Genomic DNA, 27,064 nt, shown 5'->3' on the forward strand with positions numbered 1-27,064 from the left:
ACTAAAATATCTGGATTGTTCGTTACATAGCAAAAGCTGATTAATATGTCTTCCAAATCCAGTGCAACAACAGGTTATTCTGTAAGTTACAAACCACAATAATTCCTAAAGGTATGGGACACTTGTCCAAATCTATTCCTAACAAGTCAACAACCAAAAAGAGGTGCCCGCATCATGCCCTAGTGGGTTTGGCTCCATGGATAGAGTCTACAGATCAAAGGTCCCGGGTTTGATTCCGGTCAAGGGCATGTGCCTTGGTTGCAGGCTCTTCCACGGCCCAGGCTCTGGTCAGGGAGTGTGTAGGAGGCAACCAATCAACGTGTTTCTCTCACATCAATGTTTCTTTCTGTCTTTTCCTCTCTCTTCCACTCTCCCTAAAAATCAATGGAAAAATATCCTTGGGTGAGGAAAAGGAGGAGGAGGAGGAGGAGGAGGAGGAGGAGGAGGAGGAGGAGGAGGAGGAGAAGGAGGAGGAGGAGGAGGAGGAGGAGGGGAGGGAGGGAGGGAGGGAGGGAGGGAGGAAGGAAGGAAGGAAGGAAGGAAGGAAGGAAGGAAGGAAGGAAGGAAGGAAGGAAGGAAGGAAGGAAAAAGAAATAAATGACTGAAGCCTCTAATAATACAGGTGGTTTGATGACACTAGTAATGGAGCAGAATATGGTTGGTCTTGCCATCAAATTTTCAGAGTTTTCTTATGTCCATTTGTTCTTCATAATATTAACCTGTAGTCATATTTCTCAGTCTCCACATTTCCTCTCTTTTTATTTCCCTATTTCTTTTATACAAGACTGAAAGTTGAGCTGCTGTGAATTGCTGAGTTCTGTTTAGTTCCTGGTATAATTGGAAACAATTGAATTTGAATAGCAATTTGGTTTTCACATCTTTTTTTATTAACGTTCCTCAAAATATAGAAAGTAAAAGGGTAAAAACAGTTTTACATAATATACAGAATGTCAAGAACAGGAAAAAATGAGGACAAAGAAAACATGCAAACTGAATAAAAATTAGTCTAATTCTATCTAGAGAGTTCCAGTTTTTACATCTGTTTGTACTAATGCATACTTCTCATCTGAAGCAGTGGTGGTCCATAAATATTATAGCTATAGGGTTTATCCATTAAATAAACAGACTCAGTGGTTATGTAACTAATGTTCAGAAAGAGATAAAGCATTTGCTTTGGTCTCCACTTAAAATGTAAGGATAGCAGCCCAGCCGGCGTGGCTCAGTGGTTGAGCGTCGATCTATGAACCAGGAGGTCACAGTTCCATTCCAGGTCAGGGCACATGTCCGGGTTGGAGACTCAATCCCCAGCGTGGGGTGTGCAGGAGGCAGCTGATCAATGATTCTCTCTCATCATTGATGTTTCTATCTCTCTCTCTCCCTCTCCCTTCCTCTCTGAAATCAATAAAAAATATATTTTTAAAAAAGAAAGAAAATGTAAGGATAGCAAAGGAGTAGATGTGACCTGCTGAAGTCCATATATAAATGGTTGCACATCACCATTTGCAAAACTATTATTTGCTCTGCTCCTAGCACACACAGGTGTGTTCAGTTTTTTATAAGTTCACTATTCTGCGTGCACATCATACTTCAATTGAAAGGGCTTTTTAAAATTAAACTACAAAACAGATAAAAAAAAAAAAAAGAACTAACACCAGGTCATTTTCTTTCCTGGGATTTGGTGGTAACGTACTTATGAATCAGCTATGCAGTGGTCAAATACAGGGGTGGCTCAGCAAAACAAACCCAGAAAGTTTAACAATCCACTATTAGAAAGCGCTTCCTGCCCTAGCCGGTTTGGCTCAGTGTATAGAGCGTCGGCCTGCGGACTGAAGGGTCACAGGTTTGATTCTGGTCAAGGGCACATGCCTGGGTTGTGGGCTCGATCCCCAGTGTGGGGTGTGCAGGAGGCAGCCGATCAATGATTCTCTCTTATCATTGATGTTTCTCTCTCCTTCCCTCTCCCTTCCTCTCTGAAATCAATAAAAATATATTTTAAAAGAGAGATGCTCTTGTAGTTCCCTCTTGTATACAAGTGGATGAAAAGAGTAGTGTGTATTGTCCAAGGCATGTATGGTCCTTGCCATCTCTTAACAGCTTTGGAAACCTTTAATTGGCACTTTCCTTCTGGGCACTAGAACTGCAATCCTGGTTACTCCACTCTAGGACTCAGGGACCAGGCTCTCAGGTCTACAACCTTGGGCAGGTATTTAACACCCTATCTCAGCTTCATCATCTGTAAAATGGAGACAATAATATTAGCTGCTTACTGGGATTGTTGCAAAGAATTATATACCTGGTATCCAGGAAGTGTTCAATAAATGTTCATTATTATCACAACTTCCATGGTAGTGGTTCAGTATATAAGACATGAATAACTGAGAGAAGAAGAAATAGAAGCTGATTCTGCCCAAATTGCTTTTTCCATAAAAAATTCTTTCAATGTTTGAAGTGCTCATGGGGCAACTGATGGATGGATATGTGATAAAACAAATATACTGAAACATTCATTGTAGGATCTAGATGATGGGTGTGTTCAAAGCACAATTTTTCAAATTTTTTTTTGTATATAGATATTGGAAAAACAAAAGAAATCTGAAAAAAGTACATGCCAAATATTTAAACCTTGTATCATTACTAAGTATAGGCAGAGACCCTGTACTGTATAACTTTGAGTTAAATATAAACACCTAATTATGGATTTTTCTTTTAAAAATATATTTTATTGATTTTTTACAGAGAGGAATAGAGTTAGAAACATCGATCAGAGAGAAACATCGATCAGCTGCCTCCTGCACCCCCCCTACTGGGGATGTGCCCGCAACCAAGGTACATGCCCTTGACCGGAATCAAACCTGGGACCCTTCAGTCCACAGGCCAACGCTCTATCCACTGAGCCAAACCAGTTAGGATGGATTTTTCTTTTTATTCTAAACTTAAGTGGTGGACTTCAGTTTTCTTTTCTAATTTCAGAAAAACCTTTCCTTTCACTCTAAATCCTTCTATCTTGTCAGATGTTCCAACTAACGCTTCTTTCTCTTTCTGTTTATGAGCATATTTGGTGTTCAAAGCCTTTTTCCTGCATGAAATGATAAGAACCACAAAGCCGCCCGGCCAGTGTGGCTCAGTGATTGAGCGTTGACCTATGAACCAGGAGGTCACAATTCGATTCCAGGTCAGGGCACATGCCCTGGTTGCAGGCTCAATCTCCAGTAAGGCATGTGCAGGAGGCAGCCGATCCATGATTCTCTCTCATCATTGATGTTTCTATCTCTCTCTTCCTCTTTGAAATCAATAAAAAAAAAGAACCGCAAAGCCCACTCTGACTTGTCTTACCCCAAGAAAATAAAAGGAGGGGGATGGGTCCCTTTCTCTGTTTAAACAGCCCAATGGGCATGATCCAACTACCCCAGAGATCTAAGTTATTTATATTTTATCTATCCCTTAAATTAGGCAAATTCGAAGACAATTTAATTTCAAGAGCACATTAATTCTCCAGAGAAATGTGGTTTTCTTTGTTCAAAATTCTATCATCGTTCTCTCTTTTTACAAAGAGCTTCATATTTGGTCCATTATTGTTCAGACCAACAAAAGGGGAGAAATCTCTGGCAGACACAGTTGTGTTGCCTCCTCCACAGCCCTTCCCCACCTTCTTCTTAGCTTACTGGCTTCTAAGACTATATGCAGGCCCAAAACGAAAATGGAGGCATGGTGGAATCCAAGTGAGTTGTGCTGGACTTCTCATTTCTCTTAAAGTGATTGGAAGCTGAAAATGCATAATAATTTATATCAGCTGTGGATGCTGTGGTGATTGTAAAACATGTCCCCAAACTCATTGTCCTCCCATCAAAAGATAGGATCTATGTGCAAGACTAGAGAAACAGGCTGGGAAAATGAGTGCCTGGGTTTTCCAACATCTATAAGGAATACAAGGTTGGGAATAGCTTTGTTATTATTATCACTATTTTGTTGTTGTTGTTGTTGTTGTTGTTGTCAATCCTCACCAGAGGATATTTTTCCACTGATTTTTAGAGAGAGTGGAAGTTAGGGTAAGAGACAGAGAGAAACATCGATGTGAGAGAGACACATGGATTGATTGCCTCCTTGCACACGCCCCAACCAGGACCGGGGATTGAGCCTGCAACTGAGGTACTTGCCCTTGACTAGAATCAAACCCTGACCCTTTAGTCCATGGGCCAACTCTCTATCCACTGAGCCAAACCGGCTAGGGTGGGACTGGCTTTTAGGTAGTCAGTCAGAACAGTCTGCCACAGCTTTTCTTGGAGTTGGTTATAGAGTGTCTGCTCTGGGGGTGAGCTGCCCGTTCCGTTCCCCCACCCTCTTAAATGGCAAATGCGCATGAGTCTGAGTCACCCTTTTCCAGAGTCCTAAAATGGAGACTGAAGGAGACCCAGAGACACAAAGAAATAGAGACATCCAGACTGATCAAATAATGTCACCACCAAATGAGATGATGGCTATGGAGCTAGAAGACACCCTAATAGCTCCCCAGGCCCAGGTTCCATGAGAGCCCGTGGGCACCCAGCAGAGAGCCTTGAAGAAGCCTGTGTCGAAGATGCTGAGACCTGAGATCGGGCCAGGAAGGAATCCTCTCAGCCCTGCGGCCTTAGGCAGATGTTCAGAAAGTTCTCCTATGAGGCTGCAGCTGGGGCCACGGATGTCCTCAGAAATCTCCTGGAGCTTGCCAGGCAGTGACCGAGACCTGATATTTAGAGGAGCAAACTGTGAAAATGCTGGTATGGGAGCAATTCCAGGCCATCCTGCCGAAGGAGCTCAGAGGTCAGGTGAAGAAATGTCAGCCCAGGGTCAGACTCACTAAGTCTCACTGCTCACTTGTTGCTCAGCGTACACGAGATGTAATCAAAGGTTCCCTCCCTTTGTTGCAAGTTCCTACTACAGCCATGGGAAACTTGAACCTTGGTTGTCTTTGAGTTTGCCTTTGACTAGTTGCAATTAAGAATCTGTCAAGAACCCTCATGCACTGCTGGTGGGAATGCAGACTATGTTCATAGCAGCACAATTTACAATAGCTAAGATTTGGAAACAGCCTAAGTGCCCATCAGCAGATGAGTGGATTAAAAACTATGGTACATCTACACAATGGAATACTATGCTGCTGTAAAAAGAAAAAACTCTTACCATTTGAAACAGCATGGATGGACCTGGAGAGCATTATGCTAAGCGAAATAAGCCAGTCAGAGAAAGATAAATATCACATGATCTCACTCATTTGTGGAATATAATAAACAACATAAACTGATGAACAAAAAATAGAACCGGAGACAGAGAAGCATTGAACAGACCTTCAAACTTCAGGGGGAAGGCAGGGGATGGGGAGTGGGGTTAGAGATCAACCACAGGACTTGTATGCACACATATAAGCATAACCAATGGACACAGACACCAGGAGGGTGAGGGCACGTGCTGGGGGGTGGGGGTAGCCGGGGAGGGGTCAATGGGGGGGAAAGGAGACATATGTAATACTATATGTAATACTTTAAGCAATAAAGAATTTTTTTATTATTATTAGTTAAGGTATTACAAATGTGTCCTCATTTCCCCCCCCCCCCATTAATCCCCAACCTAAACAATAAAGAATTTTTAAAAATCTATCAAAACTCATATCTGGACTTGTTTTTGTCTGAGGCAGCGCTGTTTCCTGGGACCGTGAACTCCAGGAGTTTCTCTGCCTTCTTGTTAGGCCCATCAGCCAGCTGCTTGTTTTTTTGCTCTGCTGAATGTTCCTTTTTTTGTACTTTGTGACATCCTTAAATATATTGTTTTTATGTATCCACAGAGGTAATTGCTTTAACATTCAGAATTCTTGATTCTTGCTGTGGTGGCATGAGTGGGAGTTTCTACAACCCAACCAGTAACTCATTTGGGATGTCCTTGAAATATTAAAGTTTGTTTCCTAATAAAAACGCACTACGGTTTTAAAATAAGAATAGTCTGCCACAAATATTTTTTAATATTTTTATTGATATCAGAGAGGAAAGAAGGAGAGATAGAAACATCAATGATGAGAGAGAATCATTGATCAGCTGCCTCCTGCACACCCCACACTGGGGATCAAGCCTGAACCTGGACATGTGCCCAGACTGGGCATCGAACCGTGACCTCCTGGTTCATAGGTCAATGCTCAACCACTTAGCCATGCCTGCTGGGCACAAATATTTTTGCAGTAAGTACAAAATCAAGTGAGCAACTTACCTGGTAGAGAGATAAGAAAGAACATGGATTTATTTTGCTACCAGATGATCATTTTGAAGGCTAGTGATTTATCAACACCTGAAAACAATTTCTAGTCGTGTTATATAACTTTTTTTAATTAAATCTTTATTGTTCAGATTATTAGTTGTTCCTTTCCCCTCCCCCCCATAGCTCTCCTCCACCCAGTTCCCACCCCACCCTCTGCCCTTACCCCTCCCACTGTCCACATCCATAGGTGTACGATTTTTGTCCAGTCTATTCCTTCACCCCCACACCCCTTTCCCCCCAAGAATTGTCAGTCCACTCCCTTTCCATGCCCCTGGTTCTATTATATTCACAAGTTTACTCTGTTCATCAGATTTTTTATTCACTTGATTTTTAGATTCACTTGTTGACAGATATGTATTTGCTGTTCATAATTTTTATCTTTACCTTTTTCTTCTTCCTCTTCTTAAAGAATACCTTTCAGCATTTCATATAATGCTGGTTTGGTGGTGATGAACTCCTTTAGCTTTTTCTTATCTGTGAAGCTCTTTATCTGACCTTCAATTCTGAATGATAGCTTTGCTGGATAAAGTAATCTTGGTTGTAGGTTCTTGGCATTCATCACTTTGAATATTTCTTGCCACTCCCTTCTGGCCTGCATAGTTTCTGTTGAGAAATCAGCTGACAGTCGTATGGGTACTCCCTTGTAGGTAACTGACTGTTTTTCTCTTGCTGTTTTTAAGATTCTCTCTTTGTCTTTTGCCCTTGGCATTTGACTTATTTATTTTTTTAATATATCTTTATTGATTTCAGAGAGGAAGGGAGAGGGAAAGAGAGATAGAAACATCAATGATGAGAGAGAATCATTGATTGGCTGCCTCCTGCACGTCCCCTACTGGGGATCAAGCCTGCAACCTAGGCATGTGCCCTTGACCAGAATCAAACCTGGGACCCTTCAGTCCGCAGGCTGACACTCTATCCACTGAGCCAAACCAGCTAGGGCTGCCCTTGGCATTTTAATTATGATGTGTCTTGGTGTGGTCCTCTTTGGATTCCTTTTGTTTGGGGTTCTCTGTGCATCTTGGACTTGTAAGTCTATTTCTTTCACCAGGTAGGGGAAGTTTTTTGTCATTATTTCTTCAAATAGGTTTTCAATATCTTGCTCTCTCTCTTCTTCTGGCACCCCTATAATTCGGATGTTGGTGTGCTTGAAGCTGTCCCAGAGGCTCCTTACACTATCTTCATATTTTTGGATTCTTTTTTCTTTTTGTTTTTCTGGTTGGGTATTTTTTGCTTCTTTGTATTGCAAATCTTTGACTTGATTCTTGGGAACCTCTTGTCTGCTGTTGGATCTCTGGATATTATTCTTTATTTCAGTCAGTGTATGCTTAATTTCTAGTTGGTCTTTTTTCATATCCTCCAGGGTCTCACTAAATTTATTGGTGGTTTCTAGAAAATTCTTGAAAACCCTTATAACCATAGTTTTGAACGCTATATCCAGTAGTTTGCTTTCCTCCATTTCTGTCATTTGTGACCTGTTTCTTTGTCTCCGCATTTTTTATGCTTTCCTGTGTTGGTAGAGTGGCTTTGTGTGCTAGGTGTCCTATAGGGCCCAGTGGATCAGCCTCCCCAATTACCTGAGGTGGACACTCTTGGTGCACCCCCTTTGTGGGCTTTGTGCACAGTCTTGCTGTAGTTAAGCCTTGATTGTTGTAGGTATCACTGGGAGGAATTGACCTCCAGGCCAATTGGCTGTGAGAATCAGCTGTCTACGGTGGGAGAACTTCTGTGCTGGAGACACCCTTCTGGGGCAAGACTTGCTTCAGTGGGGCTTTGGTGCTCACTGCGTCTGCCCCCTGAGTGTGTCCCTTATGGATCTGAGGAGTTGTAATCTGGATGGTCCCACTCTGACCACTGGGTACACTGGCTCTTGGATCTAAGGAGGTGCTAGTTTAGCCTCTGCCTGAGGCTACCCAGCAGGAGCTACGAGGAGATCTGCAGATTCCCTTTCCTTGTTTGGGGTTTGGAGGTGCCCAAATGAGGCCCAGCTGTGAAGCAATGCAAGCTGCTGTGGGGCCTTGGGCCTTCTCTTGGAAGTTCTGGGTCTGTCTGGCCCAGCTGCAGTTTGTGAGGTAATTTTCAGATTGCAAAGGGCCAGGCCCTTCATATGCAAAAGCCTCTGCCACAGCTTGGGTGGGGCAGGGTGTCAGGGAATGAACAGGGCAGAGCAAGCAGCTATGGCTGATCCTCAGCCCTGCCCTAAGGGGCCCCACGTCTCAGTGTCCCGGTAATCGCTGCAAGCACCTCTGAGAGAAAGCTGCCCTCGAGTTCCAAGTTCTGCCTGCTGCCAGACAGTCCAGTTTCTCCCTGTATGAGTCTAGGTCCCCAGAGACTTCCCGGAACTGGAGTTCAGAGTAGTCAGGGGCTTGTGACTCCCTCCCGATTCAAAAAGACAACTGTGTCCTCAGTTGCCAGTCCCTTTCTACGCGCACGCCTCCGTACGTCTGCACTTTACTTCTGCACCTCCTGAGTCTCAGTGTGCTTTTCTCTTTTCTTCTAGTTGTAGAATTTCCACTCATCCAGCCTTCCTGTAGTTCTGGATGATATCCGTTTTGTCTTATAGTTGTATTTTTGAAGTTGTTGTGGGAGGCAGCAATTTCCAGTGTTTACCTATGCCACCATCTTGGTTTCTCCATGTTATAGAACTCATGACATTTTTTATGCTGCTGTTTTGCCATCAATGCCTCTCCCTATCTGAAATTTCTTTTTGTGGTTTTGTCTGTCTGGTTTGCTTTATTTGAGGTGTAACATACATACAGTGTAGAATGTACTCTAATTTGAAGTGTGCAGCTCAATACATTTTGACATATGTACACACCCAAGTCACCACCACCACCCCAAGATTTAGAATATTTAGAAGGCTCTCTCATGCCTCCTCTCAGTTAAAACCCACCTTCAAGGATAACCACTTATTCTGGTTTCTATCATCATCAATTACTTTTTCCTGTCTTTGAACTTTACATTAACAATTTAAACAGTATGTATACTTTTTTTTACCTTGAATTTCTTTATTGGTGAAGGTATTACATATGTGTCCTCATTCCCCCATTAACCCCCAAAGTATATATACTTTTGTGACGGGCCTCTTCTGTAATATCTGTGACAATCAGTAGGGTTTTTTTTTTTTTGTACACTTGTTTGTTTTCTTGTTTGGAGTATTTCATTGTATGTACATATTGTAAATTATTTACCCATTCTCCTATCGATGGGCATTGAGGTTGTTTCCAATTGGGGCTATTAGGAGAAGGTCGCTATAAACATTCTTATAATGCATGTCTTTTGATGGACATGTGCACTCATTTCTCTTGGGTATGTATCTAGAAGTGGAATTTCTGGATCATGGGGTAGGGATTTGTTCAGCTTTAGTGATGCTGCTGAACCATTTTGCGAAGTTGCTATATCCCCCTATTTGGTTGCAGTTTCTAAGGTGCTAATATGCTCTCCGATGCTACCTCTTCTTACCAAAAGAGTACCTTATTTTGTTTATCCTCACCCGAGGATATTTTTACACTGATTTTAAAGAGAATGGAAGAGAGAGGGAAAGACAGAGAGAAACATCGATTTGAGAGAAACACATTGATTGGTTGCCTCCTGCACGAGCACCAACCAGGCCTGGGCTGGGGAGGAGCCTGCAACCAAGGTACATGCCCTTGACCAGAATCAAACCCGGGACCCTTTGATCTGCAGGATGACGCTCTATCCACTGAGCCAAACCGACCAGGGCCCAAAAGAGTACATTTTTTAAAAATTTAAATTATTTATTGTTCAAAGTATTACACATCTCCTCCTTCCCCCATTGACCCCTCCTAGCCGCTCCTACCCCCCGGCACATGCCCCCACCTCCTGTTGTCTGTGTTCATCAGTCATGCCCATATGTATGCATACAAGTCCTTTGGTTGACAAAAGAGTACCTTTTTAAAAATATATTTTATTGATTTTTTAAAGAGAGGAAGGGAGAGGGGTACAGAGAAAACATCAATCAGCTGCCTCCTGCACACCCCCTACTGGGGATGTGCCCGCAACCGAGGTACAAGCCCTTGACCAGAATTGAACCTGGGACCCTTCAGTCCGCAGGCCAACACTCTATCCACTGAGCCAAACCAGTTAGGGCAACAAAAGAGTACCTTTAAAGAGAAGTTTTACGACACATAATCTCTCCTCTATGATTGGCCCCACATCATTCGTTCGGCCTTTCTCTTGCTCTAACTAATAAAGGCCAGCTTAAAGGAACCCACACTAGTGAATATCTTAGGCCCGTGGTTGGCAAACTGCGGCTCACGAGCCACATGCGGCTCTTTGGCCCCTTGAGTGTGGCTCTTCCTAAGCCTTAGGAGTACCCTAATTAAGTTAGTAACAATGTACCTACCTATATAGTTTAAGTTTAAAAAATGTGGCTCTCAAAAGAAATTTCAATCGTCGTACTGTTGATATTTGGCTCTGTTGACTAATGAGTTTGCTGACCACTGTTTTAGGCTGTCTTGTGACCTAATAAAATAGAAGCAGGTAAAGGCAAATGATTTTTAGGTCCGTTTTCATTTCATAAACTTGAGTTGCTCTTTTACTCCCCTTTGGTTCATGCCTTTGTGGTTTAAAGAAATGACTGCAACTAAACTATGGGCACGTTGTGAAAATAAATGAGTAAAGTTCTTTAGGCTTCCCGGGGACAGGAAGGAGGATGGGAGGAAACTGTTACAGAAATGTAATCATTATTGTAATGGGCCTGCAGTGCTCTGAATAAGTCATAATTATCTCACAATCTGAGTTAATGCTGTGATGCTTTCTCTTGTCGTGTCAACACGTGCATGTACATATCAAGACGACCTGCAGAGCTGCTCCAATGCTGAACACTCCAAGCCCCTGCTGCACATGCATGTCGAGTTCACAATCCGGGAAAACAGTTAATACCCTTCAGGACCATGGGGGCATTTTTACTCACCGTGTCCTCGCCTTCCCTATTCAAATCACTGCTCATTTTTTTTGCATGGAAACCCCCATAGTATTCAACTGTAAAAAATGACTAATTTACATTGGATGGAGACCTATTTCTGACATTTGTGCAAGTGCATTCTTTTTTTTTTTTAAATCGTTAAAAAAAATTTTCATTGATTTCAGAGAGGAGGTGAGAGGGAGGGAGAGAAACATCATTGATGAGTGAGAATCATTGATTGGCTGCCTCCTGCACGCCCCACACTGGGGATCGAGCCTGCAACCCGGGCATGTGCCCTGACCAGGAACTGAACTATGACCTCCTGGTTCATAGGTCAATGCTCAACCACTGAGTCACATAGGCTGGGTTGTGAAGGTGCATTCTTAAACTTATACAAATTCAAGGGGCGGGGATGCCATATTCCCGTGCATATGGATGTCCCCAAACTCATCTTCATTCAATTCTTGTGAGCTGTTAGAGAATATTCCCCTACGCAGGGAAAAAAAAGAAAACTAAATCAATAAAATAATGAGAATGAAGTTTACAAAACTTTCGGGTTCATGAAATGGCCTATGTTAAGTGTGCTAAATTGAATGCCAGCAACTTCATTCGAGCCCTGCTATTTTGTTGTTCCCAGATTCTTTTTTTCTCCTAAAACACATCAAGAGGCAATGCTAAACCAAGGGCATGTGTGGTAATTTCTGACAGATTAAGTGGTGCCTGGGGTCAAAGCTCAAGGCTCCCTCCGATGCTCTGTCTTCAGCACCAAGACTTGTTGACACCAGTCCTTATTGGACCCCTGATCAATTCAATGAGAAGCTCTGGAGGAGGGAGGGCCCAGACACTGGTAGTTCTTTTTTTTTTTTTTTTTTTTTCAAACTCTCCAGATTCTAACGTACAGCCAGCCAGATCGGAGAATTACTGCAGTCCATCCTGCCCTGCACCATGGGCCATAAGAGGAAGGCAGCATTACCTAAGTTGTGATAGCCACAAATTGTGAATATTATCAATGGGATCTGCTTAATTCTTAAATGCACTGATCAAAGGACAGGGTGGAATGCTCACTTTCACTGAAGTAAAGCATAAAACAGGTTGAACACTAACACATTTCACTGAAGTCATGCTTCTTCCAAAGAAAGAGGAAGAGGAAACAAAAGATAATGTGGAATAGAATGACAGTGGCAGGCAAGGCAACCAACCAGGCTGCTCATTGGGGTCACACTGGAAGTTCTCAGGGCTCATCCCAAGGTACAAACATTTTGACATGGGGATCTGGAAAGGCTCTGATGTAGGCTGCTTACCCAGAGCATGGACCCTGATCTATCTGAGATCATGTGTCTTAAGAGACCAACCAGCACAGCCCCCTAAAAAGGAGTTTATTTATGTGCATGTTGATGTACTTTTTGAATAGAGGAGGGAAAGTTTCGTGCCCCAGGGCCAGAGGAAGGAATAAGAGGTGGGAGCGGAAATGGAGAACGTCCTGGTATTAGTTCTCCAACTGGCCCTAGGAGACAGACCTGATCGTCAATCAAGAGAAGAAGTGCAAGGAAAACTGGAAGAAGCATTTTAATTCAAGATTCTGTGAGGCATGACTTGGGGGTCTCTGTACTCCATAAAGCACACTCACGCCTCCCAAGGATGAGTGCCTCTGTGAGCATCAAAACAGTCCCCATGGCGTTCCCACAAGAGGTAACACATAACCACCTGAAGTACTACCAAGCAGTCAGGAGCAAAAGCCATCAACAAGGGCGACTTGGAGTGTGAGAGAAACAATGTGACATATACTCCATGGTGATCTGCAAGCACCTGCGTTCTCCCAATAACTAACAGAAATGCTTTTGGGGAGGATGGGGCTTTATGGAGTCTGGAAGTCCTGTGTGAGCTAGGAAATCTGGACTCCCATTGTTAATACAATTCCATCTGTATTCACTAGTGAGGCCGAGAGGCATTTATGTCACAGTATTTATTGTCTGATATCAAAAAGAAAATACACCTGCCAAACATATAAGTATCCTCTTAAATTTTCACCTTTTTGGTAAATTAATAGACTTGTGAATAAAAGAAAGCTGTATAGCAAGGGAGGTCATATTGTAAAATTACTTGGGAATCAAATAATTTTGACTGTGTATCTTAAGGAAATAATTCTTCTCTTTCACCATAATGCCTATTGGAAACTTCTGAATCGATTGCTCAACAAATCACAAAATCTTCTCCCCACTAAAGCCCATTAGCAAAAAAGATCATAGAATCAGACAAGATGATAAAAAAAGGTATCTTTGGTGGGGGAGGTAAATACCACTATTCTACTGTCACATTCTTGAGCTCATTCTCACCATTCAAGAAAACTAAACTCTGTAAAACTAGGACTCACTGGATAAGGGATGAAAAACACCCAAGAGCCCACCCAGCCTGCGTGGTTCAGTGGTTGAGTGTTGACCTATGAACCAGGAGGTCACGGTTTGATTCTCAGTCAGGACACATGCCAAAGTTACAGATTCAATCCCCAGTAGGGGACGTGCAGGAGGCAGCCAATTAATGACTCTCATCATTGATATTTCTCTCTCCCTCCCCCTTTCCCTTTCTCTCTGAAATCAATAAAAATGTTTTTTAAAAATGTGGCCTCACCGAGTGAATCTTAAGGAACTAATCAGCTCATAAAAATGCTGCTTAGGGAGCAAATTCCAGGTGAGTCTACAGGTTAGGGAGCAAATTCCAGGTGAGCCTGACTCTCAAGGTCTCCGTTTAATAACTTCCACTAAAGACAACTTTGACAAACTCATACTTGTGGTGTTCTGAACAGGGCCATCTGTGCCACACTGGAAAAAAAAAAAAGTCAAAATGTTCCACAACTTACTGAAGTTAAAAGGAGCAAAACAGCGTTTTTGTTTTTTTTTTCCTACTGAGTTTTCCTTTTACTTTCTCATTTTGAGGACATAGATTTTTCCCCAAATTTTTAGCACTTGATCATAGCAGGAAGAAGTGTCCATTCTTTCAAAAAAAAATTGCAGTTGTGAAAATATACAAATAAGCAAAGCTTTACTCTAACATGTGTGGGGGTCCAGACCATAGCACCACGTGGCAGGCAAAACTACTTTATACCTACCTGGTCATTAGCATGCCTTGATACTTAGAATCCTTTGGATGAGGTCCAAGACAGAATTCCATACCCAATTCTATTTTAATATGCAGGGCATTAGCGAAGTGACGATTTGTTTCCGAAAACAAAAATAAGAGCCACCCAGGGGCTCTACTTTCTGAACAAAATCATATTTAATAACCCCCCGTATATCATTTGTATAGGCCAAACATTGTTGCTATCCCATTGAGATAGTTAGAGAGGGAATAGAAAGTTGTAGTGCAGTTTGTTATTAGCTGGGTTTATGCTCAAAATACTGATACGGGGCTCTTATACCCAGGATGGAGGGAGCTGTTATGGTTCAAGGTCCAAAAAGGGCCTCTCTCTGCCTCAAATCCAAATGAGACAAGAAAAAAAGGATGGCCTGGCCTGAAATGCTCTGTACAAGAGGGCCAGGCTCTGACCCAGGTAAGGAGAAAGCTGCCCCCGCTTTGTGTCTGACTTTTAAATAAAAGGGCTCCAAAGATGGGATGCATGAAAAATCCTGGTCAATCTGCCTATAAAAACAATGGGTGTGTTGCCCTGTGGTCCCACGTTCCCACTGGAGGGTCTAGACAAGTCAAGCATGTGCTCGTCGTAGGGTTTCCATTACTAACAGTGCTATCACTAAAGGGAAATGGGAATGCTGGTGTGGGAAATCTGCCACATCGAGCTGACAGACAGCCAAAGGTGCTGAAGAAACTGAGATCTAGGCATCAGGGTTCAAATCCTGAGTTCCCCACTTCCCAACTTGGTGACTTTGCCAAGTTTAACTCTCTTGAGCCTCAATTTCATCATCTGTACAATGAAGCTGATAAAAAGGACCTGCATCTTTTGGGTTAAATGAGTTAAAGCACTTAACGAATAGACCAATGCCTGGTACATAAACAAGAGTCTCAACCTAAACTGTATTATTTACAACTTTTTCCAGGGGTTTGAATTATTGCCTTTAAAGCCAGAAGTGGATTACAGATTAAAAACAGGGCATTAAAAAAAAAAATCAGCAATGGTGCTGATGAAATTGATTAGGCTGGAGATGAAACAAACAGAATAGCATATTGGAATCAAATGAATCTTTCTCTAGCAATTGCAGTACTGAAAATAATGTACCCCAAATGCTCTCACGATGTCATTTAAAGACAATAAAATAGTGGCTGACTTTGTTATATGCAGTAAGCTTTTATCATGTCAAAACAGTGCACAAGTCATCAGCAGAGTTGAAACAGTGAAATTTTTAAAAAGTAGTTCTGCGGTCGTTGGCAAGTTATAGCATCATTTTGAAACAACACATGCACACCGTGAGCATAAAAATAAGACTCTTGGTTCTTTCAGCATAAATTAAAATATTTAATGTTATTTTTAAAATTATGCAAACAAAATTTAAATCTGCTTATATAAATACACATAGGATATTTCAAAGCAAGATGCCACAATGCACACAGAGAAAAGCTTACTAAAAGAAGTAGACAATTTGATACAAAAATGGCCAAAGAGTTTACCAGACACTTCACAAAAGAGGATATCCAAATGGGTGTAATAAATATAGGGGATGGAGCCCCACCTAGTCATCAGGGGAATGTAAATTAAAACTGTAATTCCATATTGCTACACATCCACAAAATAGCTAAAATGAAAAAGACAATACCAAGTGTTGACAAAAGTCTCCTACATTTCTGGAGCGGGGGGAGTAAACTGATTCAAACATTTTGGAAAACTCTTTGTCAATATCTACTGCAGTCGAACATAACAACTGTCTATGAGGCAGCAATTCCATGTCTGTTTATATACCCAACTGAAAAGCATACAAATGCCCACTGAAAAGCATGTACAATTATGTTTATACAGCACTATTCATAGCTGCCAAAAATAGGAGAGCAGGGATAAGAGTACGGTGGTATGCTCACACAATGGGGCATGATTCAGTCAGGAGAAATGAACTGTAATTACATAAACCACCTGATGGATCTCATGAACATAATGTTGAGTAAAAGGATCCAGCCACAGAAGATCATGTACTGTATGATTCCATTTACATAACGTTTAAAAGTAGACACATCTCATAGATGTTGTTAGAAGTCCCAGAATAGTGGTTACTCCCTGGAAACAGAGAGTGAGGCAGCACAAACAGTATCATGGGTTCTGGTTACACTGGTTTGTTCACTTTACGAAAACCCATTAAGCTTTCTAGTTATGATTTCTGCACTTTTCTGTACATATGGCATATTTCAATTTTTAAAGTTCACATTTTTATAAAAAGTGCTTAGTAAAACCTGATCTACTGATATTACAACATAGATGGAAGTTCCATGATGGGAAGTGGCATTTGTCTCTTTTATTCATTGATGTGCTATAAGCACCTAGAATAGCACCTGATACATAGTAGGCACTCAACAGATATTTACTGAATGAACGGTATATAAGTCCACTGCTCCTAACATATAATTTGTACCATTATCTGAAATAACCGGAATATAATCCAAGAAATTACATATCTGATGAACCTGTTCAAAGGCTGTTATGTGAAATCTACAATTCACCTGCCTAAGAATATAGATTTGTGTCTTTCTCCTCTTTGCCTATTTTTATATATGTTCTTCCAGGTAACTAGTAAGAAGACTTTTAGTATATAAACCACTTATCACTAATTCAACAGGAATATAAGTCTCTTTAAGTAGGTTGATGTCTTAGTTTATTACCAAAATGTTAGTAATAAAGTAGTGAGCTCTTTACTGAATAAACTGGGCAAATGTGGGCTTTGATCAATGCTGGTGCCATAACGTTTTCAATGACAATAGTTCTTATTCTATTTAGGTAAGTTCTAACCATTAACAAGATGTCAGCATCTTTCAAAATAGAGTTGAATAATGCCATACAAACTGTCAATTTTATTACAGAGCAGACTTTAAATTACAGACTTTACAGAGGTGTTTTATAATTACATGGGCAGCAAGTATAATTTCCTTCTTTATATTGAAGGCCCATAACTGTCTCACGACAAGGAGCAAGTACCAATTTTTTCCAAGTAAAACAAGAAATCAGCATTTTTATGAAGGAATCTGATTCAGAGACAGATTTCCATTTCCCCCTCCTTCCTTTAATAATGGAACACCTGATTTTTGGCTGGATACATTACCTCCTAGCTGAAGACTACATTTCCCGGCCTCCCTTGCAACCTGGTATAATGAAGTTCTGGCAAATGGGGTGTCAGTGAAAATGTTATGTGCCTCTTCTGGGTCATGCCTATAAAAAGAATGGGTGTGTTGCCCTATGGTACTACATTCCCACTGGCTGATGGTTGTGGACTCATAACCACCTCAAACCATGGCTAAAAAGCCAAGTGTTGAGGCTGGCAGAGCAACAAGACAGAACGTGCCTGGAGCTATGAATGACCTTGTGGCACAGAGCTACCCTTTCAGACCTTGACTGCCTTTCCACTGGAACATTACGTGAAAGAGAAATAAACTTCTATATTGTTTAAGTCAGTGTTGTGGGGTCTTTTTGTTACAAAAGCATACAATAAACATTAATGGATAAAAACTCCACTAAAATATCCCTGAAAAAGCATATAATACATTCACTTATATAGCTTTCTCATTTCTCCACTCTCTGAATGTGGCAGGCAGAATAATGGTCCCTCAAATCTTTTGGGAATCTCTTCTGCATGGCAGAAGAGACATTGCAGATGTGATTAAGTTAAGGATCTTGAGATGAGATGAACCTGGATTACTCAGGTGGACCCAATGTAATCACAAGGGTCCCTCTAAGAGGGAGGCAGGAAGATCGAGTCAGTGATGATGTGACGACAGAATCAGAGGTTTGAGAAACGTGCTTCAAAGATGGAGGAAGCAGCCACGAGAAAAGTAAAGGGAGCCTCTAGTCTAGAAGCTAGGAAAGGCAAGGAGACTGATTCTCCTTTAGAACCTGCGGAAGGAATTCAGCCCTGCTGACACCTTAATTTTATGCCGCTAAGACTCATGTCAGACTTCTGATGTCCAGAACTGTAATAAATCTGTGGTATTTTGTTGCTGCAGCAATAGAAAACAAATATACTGAACATGGTTCAGCCACATGGGTCTTTCAGTTTATCAAACACACCAAGCTCTTCCGTGCCTTAGAACCACTATCCATGCTATTCCCACTGTCTGCAATTGTCTAGAATAATTTCAAATGGCGAATTCCTTCTTGCCATCTGGGTTCATCCTAAAAGTCACCTTCCCTGCCCACTAATCTAAAGCAGTCACCCTTATTCTCTCTTACAGTATACCGTTCTTTTCCATCATAAAGCACCATTTTTTGCAATTATTTACCTAATTGTTTACTTATTTATTATTCATCAACTCGACTAAATTGTGAGTTCCATGAGGCTGAGAATCGTATCTATTGTTTTCATTATTTGTGAATTGTGGACCTGGCATGAATATCCCATAAGCATTGTGGGGTTTTTGGTTCTTGTTTTATTTTTTACTAAGAGGCCCGATGCACAAAATTCCTGCACATTAAAAGGGAATTAATTAGAGGAAATATTTTAATACTGCTATTTGCCCTTTCTCTATAATAGAAGTGTAAGAGATGAAAGTAAATTAGTAAAATGTATATGAAAATAATTTATAAATTCATTAATAAACAGTAAAAGAATATAACAGATGCATGACATAAAAACAAAAATATGATATAAAAACAACAGTGATGAAAACAATGACTGATAAAGTGATTAAACTTATTCTAATATCTCCCTGTACACCACATTAAGAGTGAAAACACTTTCAGAGTGCTTGACTAACTTCCCTTGTGATGAAGTACTTAGAACTTTAACGTCACATGCTCTTTGAACTTGAGAGAAAGCAACATATAACTAACTGACCATGTGCAAAAATGGGTTCAGGTAGGAATATGCCTACTCTGTCTAGAGTTTGTCCTTGTGATTTATTAATAGTCATCACAAATGATGGCATCAGGGGAAACTGTCGTCGAATTAATTTAAATGGGAGCCCAGTGTCAGATGGGGACAAACCAATTCTTAGCATCAGAACAACCTCTCCCTCTACAGATCCTGTTAATACTTCAGCTTTGATAATGTTAGGTTGAAATCTTTTGGTAATAAATCTGATACCATTACAAAGACCCCATTTACTATTAAGATTTCTCAGTAGCATGATGATTGCACCCATTTTCAATTTTAATTTATGACACGGCATTCCCAAAGGAGTAATACTATTAAGAAATTCAATGGCAAAATTTTCCTTTTCAGCATCATCTGTTGAATCAATGGAATCATGACTCAAATATGTGTGAAAATCTCGATCGAGTATATCCAAAATTTCTTCATTTAATTTTTGAATGTGCTCATTTTCTGGACAAAGAATTGCATGTTTAGATATATTTTTAATATTATCTATAGATATAGTATTTCCAAAGGTAGCTTCAATAATAGATCCATTACAAATCATTTCACAGAGGATTTTAATAATATCCATTCCTAAATGAAAACTGCTATCAAGTTTACATCAACAAGTTTTACTAACCATGCACTATAAGCAGAATCCTCTGATCTCATATTTGTTGTAAGAGACAACTTTCTGAAACATCCCCAAACATTACAGTACTTTAAACTTGTTTGTACTATGGCTGATTGCATAGCATGTGGCACAATACTGAGACATTGTCGAAAATCCCCTCCAAGAAGGAGAACTTTCCCACCAAATACAACATTCAGACTCATAATTTCTCTTAATAATCTGTCTATGGTGTTTATAGCATGATTGGATGCCATAGTGCATTCATCAATAATGAGAAGTTGGGCCTTTTAAATAGTTTTAGCAATTTTGTTTATATCGAGTCTAGAAATTAAAGTTTCCTTTAATGGAATGGTAATTTATATTGGGAATGAAAGGTACTTCCACCAAGAAGTAAATTTGCAGCAATTCCTGTAAACGTTGTGGGTAAAACAGTACCACCAAAACCTCTAATATAATCTATTAAAACTTTATACAGATATGCAGGTGAATAGGATTCCTAGCTGGCAGGTCCCTGACAGCAAGCTGGCCACCTGTCGATTCCATGAGGAATGGGGCTCTCTCCTCCCTCCTGCCAGGGTCTGGTTTGAAGGCTGGCCATGCCCCCTGTTGGGCCAGACCCAGAGTTCTACCACAGCATGGCCTCCGCCTCGGCAACCCAGGACTGACTGCCGCTGGGGGCTCCTGGCACTCCAAGGGTGGGTTCTTCCCTCAGGCCTTGTGGGAAACAGCTCAGGGAGGGCGCAGTCCTTGGCAAGACGACCCAGGACTCAGTGCATCCATGCTCCGAGGGCGGGTTCCTGCCTCAAACCTTGCCATTACCGGAAACAGCTCGGGGAGGGCGAAGCAGTTGCTAAGGTGACACCTGCAGGACTGACTTCCTTCAGGTTGGTCGAGCCTCAGACGTGATGGGCGAACACCCAGGGTTTTTATATAAATAGATGTTTTCCCACTACCACCTGGACCATCCAAGAAAAAGCATTTGGGGTGTACAGTTTGATCTTCGATGGCTTAAGTTATTCTTACTACAACACCAAAGTCCTGTGTCATCCCCAGGACTAATCCCTCCTATGGCTGCCATACCCAGACCACAGGCCTCCTGGGCAGGGCTCTTCCCTCTGTACAGCCTCACCTCCCTGCTCATCCAAGATTGACTCCACCCCCACTTACCCCCTGCTGGTCCCTTAGCCTATGTCATTCTCACTCACCCTCTCACAATCAGGGACATGAACCAGACCCCCGGCACAGGCATGCGGAGAGACATCTGCCGCAGCCCTGCCCCCACTGCGGACCCCCCTGCTCTTCGGTCGTCCAGCCAGTCGTGGCAGCCCTAGGCTATTATTAGTATAGATTTTAATGATTTCAGAGAGAGGAATGGAGAGAGAGAGAAACATCAATGATGAGAGAAAAATTGATTGACTGCCTTCTGCACGCCCCCTACTGGGGATCAAGCCTGCAACCCCGGCATGTGCCCTGACTGGGAATCGAACCCTGACATCCTGGTTCAATGCTCAACCTTTGAGCCACACTGGCCAGATTGTTCTTGTTTTTTGTTTTCTAATTTTTATTGAATTTATAGGCGTGACATTGGTTAATAAAATGTATATAGCTTTCAATGTACTATTCTATATGTGATCTGTATATTGTATTGTGTGTTTACCACCCAAAGTCCAACATTTATTAAATGGATATTTAATAAGTCCAGAAAATTAGGTTAGCAATAGAGTTACACTATTACCAAGTTAAAAAACTGAAAATAAATGTCAACTGAAACAAACAAAATAGACTCTTCAACAAGAACAAAACTACTTCATTGTTTTGAAAGTTTGGGAACATGTTAGAACAAAAGGACATTGAAAGGTCAAAGACTCCTTTGAACAATATCAGAAATTGTGCCATCAGATAGATTTTAACTGGCTAGAAACTCACTAACTATCCAAGTTGTACACTTAGTGGTTAAAAAGAACAGCTTCTTAGGTTTTGCTAATAATTAACTTTGGAACTAAGTGTCTCAAAATTCCTCTTACAGGACTCTAGATGAGCTGACATTCAGCTGAGTCATAAGACTCTATGGCAAGATATTACAAACTATTGCCAAGTATTTATCTATGTAAGATTTTTGTAATGCTAAATAACCAAGCAAAATACTAAAGTAAACTGTAAAAATACACAAGTACTGAGACCATTATCTCAGAAATCTGCACCCTCATTTCCACAGCAGCATTCATTATTCACAAAGTCCAAAGGAGGAAGCAACCCAAGTGTCCATTAAGAGAAGAATGAACAAACAAAATGTAGTCTGTGCATACAATGAAATATTATTCAGCCTTTAAAAGGAAGGAGACTCTGACACATGCTGCAATAAGAATGACCCCTGAGACACTGTTCAGTTAAATAAGCTAGTTACAAAAAGACAAATAACCAGCACGGACAGTGTGGCTCAGTGGTTGAGTGTCAACCTATGAACTAGGAGGTCATAGTTTTGATTCTCGGTCAGGGCACATGCCTGGGTTGCAGGCTCGATCCCCAGTGTGGGGAGTACAGGAAGCAGCCGATTGATGATTCTCATCTTTGATGTTTCTATCTCTTTCTTCCTCTCCCTTTCTCTCTGAAATCCTATATAATAAAAAGCTAATATGCTAATTAGACAAAACAGCAGAATGACCGCCCACACAACCTTCTGATGAAGCCAGGGCTACGAGGGCCAGCTGAGGCTGCGAGGAGCTGTGAGGGCAGAATCCGTTGCACAAATTTTGTGCATTGGGCCTCTAGTCAATAATAAAATATACTTTTAAATGACAAGTAACCATATGATTCCACCTATGTGAGGTAGATCAAAGTATAAAGAGATGGTCTCTGTTATTTTTGTATCTTCCAAACGATTACGTATTATCTTTATCATTGGTAAGAAGAATATACTATTAAATGAGAAAGATTTGCCCAATCATAATGAGCACCCCCACCCAAGGACCCAGATTGTGATCTCTAAATACCATTTCCCACTAAAAGGAACAAGGACTTTTTGGAGAAAGAGCAAGATCAGGCGATATATAAGAGAAGCCTGCATCATCTTTTTATGTCAGGAAGCAAAGAAACTATAATAATCCTGGCATTGTGTCAAAACAACTAGGGCACCACCTTGAAGGATCTTGTAGAGCAAAATGGTGGATCATGTACAGAGCCTGGTGCAGCTAGAGAATCTGTGCAAACAGCCGTATGAAACCACAGATACAACCACTCCACTCCAGGCAGAGAAAGGCTTGGCAAAATTCACCAACAGCCCTGATTTCCTAAACAAGTATGAGCTACTCCTCAAAAGAGGGAGTTGATCATATTCCCAGTTATTGGCAGGTATAAGCCTCACAAAGCTTGTATCACGCAGAAACAATCCTCCACCAGTGGAACAACAACATAGATTTTGGAACTATGTGCTCAACTACCTTCCCTCTCGGCCAAAGTTGGGTACTTTAGTGACACAAGCAATTATCTTACCTAATAATAGACAAACATGTAAACTGACCATCCCTCCACTACGCTCACCAGCCAATCAGGAGAGTATGCAAATTAACCCAACAAAGATGGTGGTTAATTTGCATACATAGGAACAAAGCAGTGGAGCGAAGACTGAAGGCCCTGGCTGGAGTGAGCCTGAGTCCTGGGTGCTGGAGGAAAACCGATGCTGGCAGCCAGGGGAAGAGAACGCCTATTGCATGAATCTCTTCATGCAACGGGGCCTCTAGTCTATAATAATAAAAGGGTAAAATGCTAATTAGACCGGCCGTCCTCTGGACATCATTGCGGATGTCCTCCCTGATGAAGCCAGGGCCGGAGGGAAGCCAGCACGGGTCCTGGGTGCCTGCTGGCGGCTGGAGGAGGGAAGCAGCCCGGGTACTGGGTGCCTGCCAGCAGCCAGAGGAGGGAAGCCCAAGTCCCAGATGCCAGAGGGAAGCCAGTACTGGCAGCCAGGGGAAGGAAGGCCTATTCATGCACGAATTTTCATGCACCGGGCCTGTAGTCTATATATATAAGAGACGAAGCAACTATCCGACTGTTCGACCATTTGCCCAGTAGCTATGACGTGCAATGACCAACAGGGAGCAGACACTCTGACCAGTAGAGGAGGGAGCCCGATTCCTCACAGAATCAGCCATGGGTTAGGTTACTGCTGGGGAACTGTGGGCCCCGAATCTGCTTCACACGCACCCCAGACCCATCATGGGATGTCAGAGGAACAATGCACAAATGCATGCACCAGTGGGGTCCCTCAGCCTGGCTTGTGCCATCTCCCAATCTGGGAACCCTCAGGATATCATAGAGCCGGTTGTAGCCCAACCCCCACAGGCCAAGCTGAGGGACCCCACCTCTAGTCTGTGGGGAGCCAATATAGGCTTAAGCCTCAGACTGACCTGTTGGCAAAGTCACAAACAAGTCCCAGCTTAGAGGGCACAGTCCTCTTAGCATAATTAGGCTTGACCTCATAACACTCCCCAAATCTTATCTGGGAAGCTAATGGGCTGAGGGAAGTGCAGAAAGTGGCCAAAACAAGTGAAACTCACAAGAACAGTGTAACGATGGAAACCACTACCTTGTTTACCTCTGACTATAAAATAAAGGCACAGTTTGCCTCGGGATCTCTCTCTGTGGCCTCAGCCAGGCACAGGAAGATCCACGGAGACCAAAGAGAGCTAGAGAGTTCTGAATACTGTCTCTGTGTAAAACATTCTTCGCCGACTCCGTCCACACCTTTGGGAACCCCTGGACCACTGGGCCTGGACCCTGGCACCCCAATATTTCCAAATTATCTCGTCTTTTCTCTTTCATTTGTGTGCGGCTCCTCTTCCAGATCCTGAACCCTGATCCACGCAGGACGTGGAGGGAAGCATTTACAACATCTGGCGCCCCATGGGAAATCTGGAAGTGAAGGCTTCGCCTAGAGTGAAAAAACGAAGTTTCACCACAAAGGTGGGGAAGAATTCACCGTAAAGGTGGGAGATATTTCACTGCACACAAAGCCCACGATCAGCTCCAGACAACAGAGACTTGGCTGACAGCAGCTACCCAATATCTAAATCCAGCCTAACACCAGGAATGCTCAGGGCCTTCTCAAGGATGCAAAATAATCCTTTTCATTAATATTTACAGTGTAAACTAAGATTGTTGTTAGAGTATTAAATTTGACAGTAACTACATAAAAATTTTTCCAGGGCTGCTGGTGGCGTTGTGGTTAAGCTCGTGTGTGGCGGTGTGTCGGCGGTGGCTGCAGTGAAAGAGTTTGGCGCGATGTCTCACACCATTTTGCTGGTACAGCCTACCAAGAAACCAGAAGGCAGAACTTATGCTGATTATGAATCAGTGAATGAGTGCATGGAAGGCGTTTGTAAAATGTATGAAGAACATCTGAAGAGAATGAATCCCAACAGCCCCTCTATCACATATGATATCAGCCAGTTGTTTGATTCTATTGATGATCTGGCGGACCTCAGCTGTCTTGTTTACCGAGCTGATACCCAGACTTACCAGCCTTATAACAAAGATTGGATTAAAGAGAAGATCTACGTGCTCCTTCGTCAACAGGCCCAACAGGCCGGGAAATAGTTGTGTTGGAAGCATTTGGGGGTTGGGGGTGGGCTTGGAGTACAGGTGTGTACAGCTGTCTGTAGTGAAGTTTTGTATTATAGTAATCCCGTTTCCATTTTGGTACACTCTAGCCAGGATTGAATGTGTTAGATGATATGTGAGGATCTTGTTCAATCTGAACTCCCATCACCCCCCTTTTTCCTCTTTTTTTACTTAAACATTGTTGTGATGACTTAACTAAGAAGTTTTTCTGGATGGCGGCATAGGTAAACACCGGAGTTAGCTGCCTCGAACAACCACTTCACAAATACAACTAAAAGACGGAACGGACATCGCCCAGAACCACAGGAAGACTGGCTGAGGGGAAATTCTTCAACTAGAAGGAAAGAGAACAGCATAAGAGATTCAGAGGAGGTGCAGTGCGGAAAATACAAAGGTGCGGAGGTACGCGCTGAGCGGGCTGGTAGCTGAGGGCGCGGTTGTCGTTTTCAATCGGGAGGGAGGCTCAGATTCTGAGCTGCAGATCCGGGCGAGACGCCGACAACTGCTGCCCGCACCGGGGAAGTCTCCCTGCCTCTCCCCGCTTTCCGCTCGCCACCAGTCCTCGCCAGCATGTCCGTGGTGCCGCCCAATCGCTTGCAAACCGGCTGGCCGCGGGGAGTCAACCAGTTCGGCAACAAGTACATCCAGCAGACCAAGCCCCTCACCTTGGAGCGCACCATCAACCTGTACCCTCTTACCAATTATACTTTTGGTACAAAAGAGCCCCTCTATGAGAAGGAAAGCTCTGCTGCAGCCAGATTTCAACGCATGAGGGAGGAATTTGATAAAATTGGAATGAGGAGGACTGTAGAGGGGGTTCTGATTGTACATGAGCACCGACTACCCCATGTGCTACTGCTACAGCTGGGAACAACTTTCTTCAAACTACCTGGTGGTGAACTTAACCCAGGGGAAGGTGAAGTTGAAGGACTAAAACACTTAATGACAGAGATACGAGGTCGTCAAGATGGAGTCCTGCAAGACTGGGTCATTGATGACTGCATTGGTTAACTGGTGGAGACCAAATTTTGAACCTCCTCAGAATCCACATATTCCTGCACATATTACAAAACCGAAGGAACATAAGAAGTTGTTTTTGGTTCAACTTCAAGAGAAAGCCTTGTTCGCAGTCCCTAAAAATTACAAGCTGGTAGCCGCACCGTTGTTTGAATTGTATGACAAGGCACCCGGACATGGACCCATCATTTCTAGTCTCCCTCAGCTTCTGAGCAGGTTCAATTTTATATACAACTGAATTTCTGCACAGTGGAGAAGTAAAAGAAGCCGTATCTGTGAGCACAGCTCTGCACAGTCTAGAAAAAACATGGTAGAAGAGGTTTTTTGTTTTATCTCTTTCCCACCCTCTAAATTGCCACCTGCTTTCTATTGTTTGAACAGTAACATTGATATAAAGAACCTAGATAGTGGTGTAAACACATGTGATAATGTTTAATTTGCTTTTGTTTCTACTCATACGTTTCTGTACATTAAAAAAAGTGGAGAACCAAGATGGCGGCATAGGTTAATGCCAGAGATTGCTGCCTCAAACAACCAATTCAAGGATACACCTAAAAGACGGAACGGACATCATCCAGAACCACAGGAAGGCTGGCT

At 42.3% G+C, this 27,064-nt stretch overlaps 2 protein-coding genes and 1 pseudogene across 2 annotated transcripts; all 3 read left to right on the forward strand.

Annotated features, from left to right (window-relative positions):
• Positions 1-25,040: 25,040 nt before the first annotated feature.
• Positions 25,041-25,654, forward strand: LOC132224922 (enhancer of rudimentary homolog). The gene has a single exon (XM_059680087.1). The coding sequence runs from the start codon at positions 25,112-25,114 to the stop codon at positions 25,424-25,426; it is 315 nt and encodes a 104-aa protein (XP_059536070.1). The 5' UTR covers positions 25,041-25,111; the 3' UTR covers positions 25,427-25,654.
• A 293-nt stretch (positions 25,655-25,947) lies between these two features.
• On the forward strand, positions 25,948-26,938 carry LOC132225154 (cleavage and polyadenylation specificity factor subunit 5-like; annotated as a pseudogene).
• Positions 26,021-26,461, forward strand: LOC132223709 (cleavage and polyadenylation specificity factor subunit 5-like). Its single transcript, XM_059678757.1, has one exon. It carries the CDS (start codon positions 26,021-26,023, stop codon positions 26,459-26,461), a length of 441 nt encoding a protein of 146 aa, XP_059534740.1.
• Positions 26,939-27,064: the final 126 nt, after the last annotated feature.

This window comes from Myotis daubentonii, chromosome X (assembly GCF_963259705.1).
Source record: "Myotis daubentonii chromosome X, mMyoDau2.1, whole genome shotgun sequence".
Taxonomy (NCBI): Eukaryota; Metazoa; Chordata; class Mammalia; order Chiroptera; family Vespertilionidae; genus Myotis; species Myotis daubentonii.